This window comes from Pongo pygmaeus, chromosome X, assembly GCF_028885625.2.
Source record: "Pongo pygmaeus isolate AG05252 chromosome X, NHGRI_mPonPyg2-v2.0_pri, whole genome shotgun sequence".
Taxonomy (NCBI): domain Eukaryota; kingdom Metazoa; phylum Chordata; class Mammalia; order Primates; family Hominidae; genus Pongo; species Pongo pygmaeus.
The window spans coordinates 101,555,662-101,569,228 of record NC_072396.2 but is presented as its reverse complement, the minus strand read 5'-3'; the positions used below and the strand labels follow the sequence as shown (position 1 = coordinate 101,569,228).

General features: G+C 40.4%; 1 protein-coding gene and 1 long non-coding RNA gene across 3 annotated transcripts in view; one reads left to right on the top strand and one right to left on the bottom strand.

Annotated features, from left to right (window-relative positions):
• Positions 1-2,995: 2,995 nt before the first annotated feature.
• LOC129024148 (NADH dehydrogenase [ubiquinone] iron-sulfur protein 4, mitochondrial-like) lies at positions 2,996-7,632 on the bottom strand. Its single transcript, XM_054471060.2, has 2 exons — positions 7,558-7,632; positions 2,996-3,661 (listed from the first exon to the last, which is right to left on the bottom strand). Exons 1-2 carry the CDS (start codon positions 7,630-7,632, stop codon positions 3,131-3,133), a joined length of 606 nt encoding a protein of 201 aa, XP_054327035.1. The 3' UTR covers positions 2,996-3,130.
• Positions 7,633-8,613: 981 nt separating this feature from the next.
• LOC134739050 (uncharacterized) overlaps positions 8,614-13,567 on the top strand; it is a 79,115-nt gene continuing 74,161 nt past the window's right edge. For both annotated transcript variants that reach the window (XR_010125479.1, XR_010125478.1), the window contains exon 1: positions 8,614-8,629. This is a non-coding gene — a long non-coding RNA (uncharacterized LOC134739050). The remainder of the gene's footprint in view (positions 8,630-13,567) is intronic.

Genomic DNA, 13,567 nt, shown 5'->3' with positions numbered 1-13,567 from the left:
GGATACTATCCCAAGAAGTGAGGGAAATGGTGGTGCTGTCCAAAAACTTTAAACAGATCTGGTGTAGAGGCAGATTTACTCAGAAGAGGTACATTTAATCACATCTGAGCATACAAAGCGTACTTAAAGGCTTCTCCTGAAACATTTGACAAAAATTGTTTTCCAACTGAAGAGTTAAGTGTGGTTCTGGGTGCGGGTTTCCCTCACCAGAGCTTTGAGTGACTACGTGTAGCTTTTCTTTAATTCCTAGGAGTGATGTTTTCGTCAATCAAATATTTTACATATAGCACCTGGAAATTTGCCTGTCCTTTCACAGATTGTCATCAAGCTTTCCTATACATAAGATAGCATCATAGTGTTGATGCAGTTGATAGCAGCAAGTCTGAAGAAATAACAGTATCTCATTGAGGTCTAAAGCTTTTCTGAAAGAAAGTAAAGTTGATCTTGTAAATATCATTAGACTAGGAATGAAGAGACCTGGTTTCTTATCTTTGTTCAGCCTCTATTTGCTCTACATTGACAACTGGACTTCAGAACATTTTTAAAAGTTGATCCATGTGTTAGGCACAGTCAAGTTACACAGAATAGTGACATGCTCAGCACATGTCAGTCAATCAAAGTTTATTTTAAATAAACTACACAAGCCATCTAAAGAACTTCACCATTGTTCATCATACAACAGTAAGCTGTCCTCTCACAAGGAGGTCTGCTATTAGGTTAGCTCAGCTATTCTGTTTCTGCTTTTACTTCTATGACTACTGACCAATGGGCTGATATTTTGAGTCTCAAATTGAAAATCCCTTTAAGTGAGGATCTGATTGGTTAGAATTCTTATGCCACTCCACCCCATAGGTCACTGGTCAGCCTATAAATACTGCCTTTGGGTCTAGTGTCTATCCACAGTCCAGTTATCCATGGCAAAGGAGCTGGGTACTGTAGTAACTTATCATCTGATCTCACTGATTACCTCATTTAAAAAAAATCCTCATGCATATTTTAATGGAGATTGGGAAAAGAGTGTAGGCAAGGAATAATTATATCAAATGGACACTTTCCAAACATTTTGTAAATGAATTTTCAGGAAATGAAGAGATTATTTTACATAACAGATGGTCTTATTGAGAAACTTAAAATTATATATTGAACAAAACCTGGGTATCACCAAGGAAATAAATTTTCCAATATGCTTCCTAATCACAGAGACTAATGGACATATGTACAAGTTAACAGAGGATGGGTTGAGATTATCTGAAAAGTATGGCACTTTGGATATTTTCTTTTTATACTTTCATATTAACTCTACTTTTGTTTGAATTTTATTCCATTTACAAGTTAAAACTAAAAAGGAAAAGTCATAACACATATATACAAGGCATACTCATTTGAAAAAATCATTGTATTAAAAGGGCTTTAGGCCAGGCATGGTGGCTCACACCTGTAATCCCAGCACTTTGGGAGGCTGAGGCGGGTGAATCACAAGGTCAGGAGATCAAGACCATCCTGGCTAACATGGTGAAACCCCGTCTCTACTAAAAATACAAAAAATTAGCCGGGGGTGGCGGCGAGCGCCTGTAGTCCCACCTGCTGGGGAGGCTGAGGCAGGAGAATGGCGTGAACCCGGGAGGTGGAGCTTGCAGTGAGCCAAGATCGCACCACTGCAGTCCAGCCTAGGTGACAGAGCAAGACTCTGTCTCAAAATAAATAAATAAATAAATAAATAAATAAATAAATAATTAATTAATTAAAATAAAATAAAATGGCTTTGCAAAACCTACTGAAAGCTACTCAAATTACTCAGATCCACAGAGTTTGCCAACAGCATCTCACATGTTGAAGAATATCACTTATTACATCATTGGAAAGGACAGTTAAAATAGTCACAATTGAAAAAAAGTCCAAATAGCAGAATATTTAGACAGTTAGAGTAATTGTGAGGCCAGTTATGCCTATGGTCTTCCTGTGGCATGCCTTTTCTCAGATGAATTATACAGTCAGTATGTGATATAAGAATGTTTGGAAAATTATGACCAATTAGAAAATCATTTGAATTGTCCAGTTGCTCTGTAGTTAAGGTTTTTTGTTTTTGTTTTTGTTTTTGACAGAAACATTAGTATGTTATGCCTCTATCCATCTGGAGTCATAGGATTTATGTGGAGTTTACTTATGCTGGGAGCAAAGGCAACCTGCTGACTCAATCTGAGTTTTTAAAAATTCAGGTATTTGATTGTCCCCTAGTTCAAATACCTTGAATCTTTTTGTGTCTATGATTTTACTGGGTGACTCACAAGCTTAGGGACAAGGAGTCAATATATTTCAATTCTTGAACCTCAGATGTGATTTTAGCTGAAGCTTTCCAGATTGTTGATGTGGCTTTTATGTAAAATGGTGGCACCACTCTTGTGAAATTCTGAATGGCATCTGGGCTAAGAAATGACACATCACACTACACTAGCAACCCATTCATCCCCCCATCACTGTCACCAGCAATATCTTGTTACCATTCCTCCTCGATTTCACTTCAAGAACTATAATTACATGCATATCAGAAGGAGTGAGATGGATAACTTAATCAAAGTAAAATTACTCAGTGTTTAATATAGAGGGCATTTGCTAGTTAAGGTGATAGCTAACAAGATTTGATAATGCTGAACTGCAACTTAATGACTTGAACAAGGATCCCATCTTTACCATGATGCCTGGATGACTTCTAGAAACAAGCTAACTATTCAGTGCAAAGGCCAATGGGCAGGAGCCATCAGCATCAGGCTTGTCTCATCCCCTGGCGGATGGAGCTGGCCAAAAGCTTAAAGATTAAGTGGGTAGGTTTTGAGTCCTATTACCTTGACCGGGGTTTTCCCTCTAGGGGAGTTTGAACTCATGTCACACACACACACTCCTACACAGTCAAGACAGTGTTAGCTTTGGGAGGAAACTAGAGAAGTTTAGATCATTGTGGTCTGCTCTGGGAAGGAACAGAAGGGATTCATCCTGCCCATTTCTTTTTTTTTTTTTTTTTTTGGAGTTTAAAGGTCAAATTTATTAGGAGATTAAGAGATGTATTATACATGGACTATAAATACTGCACAGCTGACTTTATTCACAGTCAAGCACAGATATAGTCAGTGACAACCTATTTTGTGGATACTCTTGTTCTTTTCTTCCAAGAAAAGTTTGCACCATAAGACCTGGACTTGGGTTTTGGAACCTTCCTCTCTTCAACGTCATAGCTCCATCCATTTTTTTCTGCAAAGGAAACTGCATCTTCTTTAGTACGGAAGCTTGGAACCATGTTGGATAAGGGATCAGCCGTTGATGCCCAACCCATCAAAGGATTTTCCCATCGCTCCCTGGTATCAAACTCCATCTTCCATTTCTTTGTGTTGTTTACTCCAGACTGCATGGTATTGCGAGCAGGAACAAAGATCCTGACTTTTCTAGTTTTTATATGCTCTTCTGGAACACCAGTTAAAGTAGTGATATCCAATTTTTCATCAACTGTTATGAGTTGTGTGTCTTGAGTCTGGTCCTGTGCCAATCTCCATGTGGAAGTCCTCAAGGACCTGGTCAGAACCCTGGAAACGGAAAGGGCAGCTACAGCCACTGCCCTTCTCCGCCACAACGTCTGCCTCAGTGCCACTGACGTTGAGAATCCTGCCCATTTCTTAACATACGTTTATTAAGGGCTTGCTGTATGCTGATCATTATGCTAGATGCAGAGGATATAGTGACAAGCAAAAATAGATATGCTTTGGGTCCTCAGGGAGCTTGCCATCTACAAGAGAAGATGGGCATTGATTGAATAATTACAGTAATAATAATGACTGTGTAATCACAAACTGATACAAGTATTCTGAGGAAAAGTAACATGATTCTCTGAAAACATATAGCAATGAAAGCTGACTTAGAGTGGGAAACCAGGGAGGTATCTCTGTGGAAGAGACATTTGAGCTAAGATTCAAAAGATAAGTAGGGGTTAACTAAGTGTGTGTCTGGGTGGGTACATGGGGTTAGGAGGGGATGCTGAGAAGAACATTCCAAATTGATGAAAGAGCTTATGCACAGGTTCTGCAGCAGAAGGAACTGTTCCTAGTCATGGAACTGAAAGAAAGGGGGCATATAAAACAAGATGAGGCTGGAAAGGTAGTTGGGAGTAGACTATGCAGGGCCTTGTAGATCCTAATCAAGCTTTTGGCCCTTATCCTACGATAAACACCGGTGTGATCTTTAAAAAATAAAATTCTAGTGTATCACTCACCTGAATAAAACCTTTCAATTGTTTTCTGTTGAATGTGGAAAATAGACTATTGGGCAGCATCAGAGGAAGTGGGAAACTGGGTAAGAGACTAGGGCAATAATCCAAGTGAGAGAAATAGTAGATGAGACCTTGAGTGGACTAAACAAAGAATTTTGTCAATGAATAAATCAGCAAAGAATTAATTGGCACCTATCTAAATATGCATGGCTAGTTCTACTTATCATCTTGAAGGGAGATTCATCCTCAGCCTCCCACCTCTCTTTTTGGCAGACTGGCTTCTGTCCAAGTATCAAGACTTCCAATTTAATGAAGCTGAATTAATATGGTGTTACTTTATTAAAAGTATTAGCATTTAAGAAAATTCAGAGAAAGAATTGATTCAAGTGATGTTAATTCATGTTTTCTTATAAAACATTTTTTGTCAGTCTATGGCCCAAAAAAGTTAATGCCTCAGAGTCCCCTGGCAGTTGGAGGGGTAGATAGAGGGAGGCCTTATTTTAAAAATTAAATTCCTGGGCTTCACCCCAGACTTCGTAAATCAGAATTTGAGGTGAAGCTCAGGAAAGGGCATGCTTAACAGGCTCCCCAGGTGATCGCGATGAACATTAAAGTTTGAGAACTACTGTTTATGGAGGCTATTTTAGAGATTGATTTTGAACAAGGAAAATGACTATAACAGAGATGAAAGAAGAGGGTAACCCAGGTTGATGGTGGTCCTGAGAAAATGTCAAGAAGTGAGAATTAGCTAGTTAAGTATAAGGGAAGAATAGTAAGTAAACTGATTTGCCAGGGTGCAGGAGCCTTGTTGGGAGCAATGAGACATTACTCTGAGTAGGAAAAGGGAGAAGGGACAGCATGCCTTATAGCAATTTCCGTAATCCCAGAGTCATGGGTTGAGGGGCCTGTAGGACTGTAAACTTGGAATTTCACTCTCTTATGAAATGAAGGGGACATTAACACCATTTATTAGTCATTGCTATGGTCTGAATGTTTATGTGCCCCCGGAATTCATATGTTGAAATCCTAACCCCCAAGGTGATAGTATTAAGGGGCAGAGCCTGTGGGTGGTGATGGGGTCATGAAGTGGAATCCCTTATGATTGGGATTAGTGCCTTCACAAAAGAGACACCCCTTTCACTATGTGAGAACAGAAAAACACCATCTATGAATTAGAAAGTGGACCCTCATTGGACTCCAAATCTGCCAGCGCCTTGATCTTGGACCTCCCAGCCTCCAGAACTATGAGAAGTAAATTTCTGTTGTTTACAAGTCACCCAGTTTATGGTATTGTGTTATAGCAGCCTGAATGAATTAAGGCAGTCATGTGGAGATAATAGCCAACCTTACTGAGTTTGTACTATGTGCCAGACAGTTTGCTAAGTATCTTGAATGCATCATATCATTTATTCCTCACAACATCACTATGAGATAGATACTATAATTATCCCAATTTTATAAATAAAAAAAACTGAAGCACAGAGAGGTTGAATAACTTGCTCAAGGTCTTATAGCTGGTAAATGGCTAAACCAGAAGTTTAAAACTGAGTCTGTCTCTAGAGATTGCACCTTTAATTACAGCACTGAATCATTTACATCAATTCTAACTCACACTCACAAGGTGGATAGACCTTTAAAGAAGGGTGCCGGCATTCACTTGGACACAATAACCACTAGGTAAAATGGAGGCTAGGCTCTGGGGATTCAAGGACAGTTCAGGCCTTAATAAGGTTTGGCTAAGGCCTAGATAAGCACACAGTCTCATGCAGCACTCCTCACTTCTTGCTTTACAGATTGATGTAATCCCAGAATCATGGGTTGAGGGGGGTGTGATGAGGTAAGTGTAGCTGTTGAGAGTAAGCATTCAGGAACCTTACAGCAATTTAACAGAGTACTCTGGTGTCTGTTGACTCTAAAAAAGATGGGAGTTTTATTTTGCATGACTTTTTTCCATTATATTTATCTAGTAATTTATTTTTATTATATTTTACAAAAACTTAGATAGATTGAAAATTGAAGTAAAACAAAACGAAATATTTGATTCTTCACTCCAGATGCATGGATCTATTGATTAAAAAGAAATGTAAACAACTAACAATACAAAGGTATCTTCAAGTTCAGGTGCAGCTGGTAGGCTGACCAGTGGAGCTGAGCTGAACCTTTATTTTGACATGGCAACCTCTTCCAAGTTACTGAATCAATCCTCTTGAGGATGATTATGACAGCCAGATTAGAATGCGAAACCAGCCCCTTTTTAGCAGTATTAGATTCTTAGAGGTCATGCATTCAGTTCTGGGCAATTACTGTCAGTTTAAACATTCAAGATGAAAGAAAGAAGTGTATAATTAATCAAGCAGAGGCATATAGAACCTGAGCAGTAAAGATTCTATGGGAAAATAGACAGAATGGGGGAACAGAGAAGGGAACTATTGTCATTTTCATTGACACTATTCACAGTTGGGTGTTAAAATATCTTAGACACTTCCAATTTGTACTTTGGCTAAAAACAGAGCAAGACATGGGGGAAATGATGGAGTAGCATTGTCCTCTTCTGGCACCATTTATTTATTCATTCATTCCTTCGTTCGTTCGTTCAACAATTTATGTACCTGGCACTCTGCTTGGCACTTGCGGATACGAAGATTAACCAGATTATATCCCCATCCTCAAGGAGGTCACAGTTTAGGGGGACAGATGTGGAAACAGTTTTAAATATAATAAAACTTGATAGGTAATAACAGAGCCATGTTTCTCAAGGGGCTATATGTTTCAGAACCAGGGCCAGAGAGGAATAGTTTGAAAGATCCTATCAATATTATGCTACCTTATGTAGCAGAGAAAAAATAGGCATATTGCTTTCTTAAAACAGGAAATAAAGATTCGTAAAAATGTGGCTGCTGGTAGGGATAAGATGAAGGCTATGGAAACCAGGAGCCTGAACTCTCCACTGGGGATGAATGTCCATTCCAGTGTCTTTGCAAGGGGCAGGGGAGGGGGAGAAATGGTAGGCCATGCAAGATGTTGATCAGAAAAGGGCATAGGTTTAAGAAAGTCAAGAAACACTTTTGAATTTAGGTATAAAGAAATACCTATGGGAACTATCCAGGCTAAAATACTACCTGGGGTTGGAGGGAAAGAGACAGCTAAAGAAACTGCATTTAGGGCCACAAACCTTCAATGAGTCAGAGTGTAAGAAATAAAGAGCGAATGAAGCAGGGGAAGAAAAAGGCCCTGGTGCCCCCTCTTTGGAAGCGCACGGCTACCCTGACGTCCTTGGAAGTTAAAGAACAGTGAATGCTACCTACAGCAACAGTGGTGCTGAGAGCCACAGCTCTCGAGGTATTTGGGATGTAGTGCTGGAAGCCCTGGCTTTCAAACATGGTTCTTTCACAAATAAGGTATGATATCTCTGTAGACCTCATGGACTTATGAGGCTCAAACAAGTTGCTAGATGTAAAAGCATCTGTGAGCTCTTAAAGGATATGTGCTTGTGTGTCGACCCTCCCTGTCCTGCAACCCCACCCAAGATAATCAAAAGCCCTCAAAGATAAGTGAGATAATTGAGTTAGAATGCACCAAGCCCCTCAGAAGTTAGAGTATGGAAATATTAATAAGAATGACCCATATTTGCTTCTTGCTGATAATACTTTTCTTTAAAGGATTGACACCAAGAGAGTCCAACTGTTGTAATGCCCTCAACTGTTGTAAGTGGGCTGCAGTGCCACATTTTTAGCAGCCAAGTACTTTGTTTCCAATTCAAAAGCAATAGTTCATTTTTTTGCAATTTCTTGCCAGAATCTGGAGACAGACACCTACATAAATGTTGCATGAATACAATGATCATCTTCTTCCTATTGTTTGAGGCTGTATACCAGATATCAGCTCATGATGAGCTATTTGTCACATCTGGCCAAAGCCCTTCAGGAAACTTTGAGACTGAAATCACTGGTGGAGCAGAGTTCACGAAGGGCCAAAGATGAAGAATGTAGTTTCTCTAAAAGTGAAATAATGGGACAATAACTGTCAGCTAAATGTCTCGGAGAGCTCACAGTCCCTTTTGATGAAATTCCATGTTTCTTACTTGAAAGGGCTGCACCCATGATTAGGACTTCCTCCTCTTGATCAGTGACTCAGACCTGAGTCACTCAGAAAGCAAAACCAGGCCTGACCCAGCCAGTCCCATCAAGGAGAGAAGTAGACAGCTTCAGGGGAGGCAGGGGTGAGCAGAGCTGCCAAGAGCAAAAAGAAACCATTCATATCACCTTAGATACCACGGCTCTTCCTACTCCAGGTGCTTCCTGGAGAGGTATAGATGCAAAACTATAGGAGGCTTTAGAAGAAGCAGCCAGCCGGACTGTCTTGAAACGCGATCAGAAAGTAAGTAAAGTTGACATCCGGATATCTCAACTACCCTCTCTCCATCCTGGGCCCCTTCCTGGCCTTCCTGGCTGCTCAGATTTCATCTCATTCCTGGCTCTCCTTTATGTCCTCTTGTCCTGTGTCCTGTTCCTAAGTGTATTCCCTAATTAAGTCCTGGTCTGGGCAATTTATTAGAGCTAAGCAATTAATAGCTGCTAATGGCTTTGCTTCTGAACATGGGCTTTCTATCTTAAAGCACAGGAGCGAGTACAGTGGCAATTAGACATTGCGGGTGATCTCTCCCCTTCCATCACATGGACACTGTGGGTGACAGGCTGGCACTGTAGGGCAAAATTTCCATTGTGCTTCAGAGGTACAATGTCGAACACAGTGTTATATTTTTCCTTTACCTCAGACCGAGAGAACTCAAAGAGTTAGACACTACAATTCAATATGTCAAGATTAAAGCAATTATTGTAAATTAGCTTAATCATTCCTCTATATGCCTTCAGCAGCAGAGTTTTTTTTTTTTTTTTCCTATTGTCACTGCCAAATCAAAGGAGGCTTGTAAATACAGATAAACTTAACTTTTAAAGGATTGTCTATTCTCAAAGGTTCCAATGCTTTAATTAAAAATGTTCCCATGATATAAAAGAAAGCATCTGTGTTGTGGCAGTGTGAGATACAGGGAGAGCATGAATGAAATATGGAAAGGAAATCATGGCTAACATGGCTGTCTTTTCATTTCGTCCACATATTTGTTATTCTAATGACAGCAAGATCTACTCTTAGCATGGTCTCTGACTGATTTTGGAGCTCCTTAAGGCCAGAGAACAGGGAACAGCTTAAATGATTCCCTCCCTTTCAAGCCATAGATTTCAGACTTCTGTGTCTGGAACACTCCAGCAAGGAATTACTAAGGGAGTAAGTACTGCAAAAGGTGGAGAGCACTGCTCTCAAGCTTTAATGTGCACACGAATCACCTGAGAATCTGTTAAAATGCAGATTCTAATTCAGTAGTCTGGGGTGATACCTGAGATGCCTCATTTCTAACAAGTTCCCTGGTGATGCTGATGCTGCTGGACTGTGGAGCATATTTCGAACAACAAGGAACACTCTAGATACAGAGTGTAGATAGAGAGGCTTCCCCGGATAGTAGCAGTCAAATGGTGAAGAGGCTTAGTGGAAAAGCAGCACGGTTCTTTTTGAACCAAGTGAAGGGAAGAGCAAACAACAGAGACGCAGAGACGAGGCTGATGACACCTGTGCTCCTGAGGGGTTCAAATATAATAGATTTCAAGCAATATACACCAGAAAGGCATTGACTCTCACAAGCTAAGGGAGAACATATGCCTAGGGGTTGGAGTATGTGTTCTGGAGCCATATTGCCTGGGTTCAAGTTCCAGCTCTATCACTTTCTGACAGACACTTTGATCATGCTACCTTACCTCCCTGAGCCTTAGTTGAGTCATCTGTAAAATATGAATAATAGAGTTTATCTCAGGATGATTGTGGGGATTAAATAAAATGAAGGGCGTAAAGCTTTCGAATAGTATCATCCACATAGTGCTCATTAAGTGGTAGCTATTGTAACGCTTCCCATTTTTGAGCTGATACTGTTATAAGTACTACCGGGCTTTATGCAAGCACTGGAGAGCCATTATGGTGCCATGTTGGCTTTTGATGTGAATCTCAAAGCAGCTTCCGTTATTTGAGATATAGGAAAAGGCAGTGATTTTGGATTTAAGTAATTGGAATTCAAGACAAAAATGTTAAAATGGGAAGAAAAACTCCCTCTCAGAAAGTACACTTATTATGTGCTTTGACCTTTGTCACTGCCTCTGCCTATAACTTCTCTGGCTGGAGAATCATTTGAATGAGGAAAGAATGATTTAAAAATAAAAATGAACTAGAGAAACAAACTGTATTCTGTCTCTGCCAAAAGGAAATGTAGAATCGGGGTAATTATCATCCAGCCTGGGGCAGGCCAGGCCCAAGGCAAAGGAAAGGAGGGAAGAAATCCTAGAGAAAGATATTTACGAGTCCATCAAGCATGCAGTGAGAATCACGGAGTTGTAGGTACTGTCCTGGGATGAATAAAGGCATTAGACATTGCCTCTGTTTCAGGGGATTATAGTCTAGTTGGGAAGACATTAGAATAAAATATACACACAGAGAGAGAAGTAGATAGGTCCATACATACCAACTGTGGGAAAGTTCCAGTGAGGAGACTTGTTTAAAACAAAGAGTGTGTTTCTGGGGAGTAAAGATTAGTCTAGAAAGGAAAGTTGGGCCTGACTGTGAAGGTGTCAGGAGTTTGAGACCAGCCTGGCCAACATGGCAAAACCCTGTCTCTACTAAAAATACAAAAAAATTAGCCGGGCGTGGTGGCGCGTACCAGTAATTCTAGCTACTCGGGAGGCTGAGGCAGGAGAATTGCTTGAACCCAGGAGGTGGAGGTTGCAGTGAGCTGGGCTGGCACCACTGCACTCCAGCCTGGGTGACAGAGTGAGACTCTGTCTCAAAAAAAAGAAAGAAAAAAAGTATGCTGTGGACAATTAGAAGTTAATGTTATTTTCCTGGGGTGAGAGTGTCAGATGCAAAAGAGCATTTTAAGAAGATCGTTCTGATTGAGCAATTTAATAAATATTTATTGAGTATTATGTATAGCACCAGAGTCCAAGGTGCAGAGCTTTGCAAGGATACAGAAAAGAAGACAAAATATATACCCTTCAAAAATTAAAAGCCTTGTCAGGGAGACAGACACAAATACAATGATCTTTAATGCGCAGTGGAAAGTTCGATGAAACATTTCATGTACTGTACGTTGCATGTGGAATGGTTGCTACGGTAAACTAGTAAATGCAAAAAATGTAAGGTACAGAACAGCACGTTTACTTTGCCGCCATTTGTTGAAAAAGAGATGAGAAGAAATGTGTGTTTACATACATGTGTATATGTATGTAAGATTTATCTGCAAAATTATACAAAAATCAAATGACATTGGTGGCCTCTAAGGAAAGGAATTAGTTTGGCTAGGAAGGGGGACGGGCTGGGAATGTTGTATGCATATCCTTCAGTACCCTCTCTGAGTTTGAAACGAATGTGTTATCTACTCAAAACATTTGAAAATGTATTAATATACTAAAATAATGTGTATGGTGTAGCATGGAAATGGGAAAGATGACTTTCAGTTGAGAGAAGCTGGGAAGACTTCTTGGAGGCTATGAAGCTGGGTCTTTGAAAGGCAGCATTTCCACAGGTGCTAATTTGAGTGGGAGCTTGCCTTGAGCCACCAGGCGGGGGATAGATCTCTGTCATCCGATACTGTAGCCCCAGTCACGTGCAGCTATGGAGCACTGGACATGTGGCTAGTGTGTGCAAATTGAGACGCGCTGGAAGTGTAAAATACTTATGGATTTTTGAAGACATAGTATGAACAAATGTAAAATTTTTCGTTATTAAGTTTTAGATTGATTATATGTTAAAATGATATTTGGAAAATAGAAACATTAAAATGAATTTCACCTGTTTCTCATTTTAAAAAATGTAGCTGCTACATAATTTAAAATCATATCTGTGGCTTGCATTAGATTTCTCCCGGACGGTGCTATTCTAGATCCTGGAGATTTTCAGAGAATGGTGAGTTAGGTCAGTACTGCTGCAGCAGAAGGTGTATATGGGTAAGAGTGAGAAGAAAGGTTGGAAAAAGTGGGCCAGGCCAAATTCTGAAGGATGTCGGCCACTCAGCTGAAGAGTTTGGACTTTATTTTTTTATTTACTGGTGAGCCACTGCAGGATTTTGAGCACGGGAATCAGATAATCAAAAGGCTGCTTTGGCCTGGGTTCAAGTGAAGTAAAGGGAGTAAGAGTAGTTAGTGTAGTAATCAAGGAGTGAGGTGCTAGGTTCTGGGCTTAGGTGGTAGCTTTGAAATCAGAAAGAGAGAAATGTAAACTATACCGTGGAAGGAGAAGTGATAGAACTGAGTAGGGGTGTGGCTGTGAAGAGATAACTTGAAGTTTTCTGACCTTGGCGATTAGAAGCACATTAGTGCCAGTGATAAACATCAGGAAGTCTGGAGAGGGAACTGAATGGGGACTGCCTGAGAGGGAAAATAAGTTTGATTTTTGATATGGTGAGCTTGAGGTGGCTGGGTGAAACGTGGGATTGAGAGTATGAGAGACAGATTTATTTATTTATTTATATTTTATTTTTGAGACTGAGTCTTGCTCTGTTGCCCAGGCTGGAGTGCAGTGGCAAGATCTTGGCTCACTGCAACCTCCGCCTGCCGGGTTCAAGTGATTCTCCTGCCTCAGCCTTCCAAGTAGCTGGGATTACAGGCGCCCACCACCGCGCCGGGCTAACTTTTGTATTTTTAGTAGACAGGGTTTTGCCATGTTAGCCAGGCTGGTCTCAAACTCCTGACCTCAGGTGATCCGCCCACCTCAGCCTCCCGAAGTGCTGGGATTACAGGTGTGAGCCACCGTAGCTGGCCGAGAGACAGATTTTTGGATCTTAGTAGAGGTGATCATGGCAGTCAGATAATTATAATAATGATTAGTATGTTTATGCCATTATAATACACAAAATGTACTCATCCTATGTATTATTTTACACAATCCTTACAGTAGTCCGAGGCTCACAGAGTTTTAGTAAGTTGCCCAAGATCACATAGCTAGTTAGTGGCCAAGGTAGCATGCAAAAACTCGCCTTCCTTGTATCATTGTAATTGAAAGAAAATGCCGCGGGTAAATTTAGAGAAACCTTAGATTCCAGATTATATATTTTCAGTTCCTCCAAGTTGCTTCTTAAATTGAGGGCTAACTCTAACCCTTGAAAAACCATCTTAGGTTCTCTTCAGTTGTTTTAAACATTATTTGTAGAGGTGAGGAAACTGAGGCCCTGAGAAGTTAGTGAAATGTTTGAAACGTCTATTAGTAAGAGGTATAGGTGGA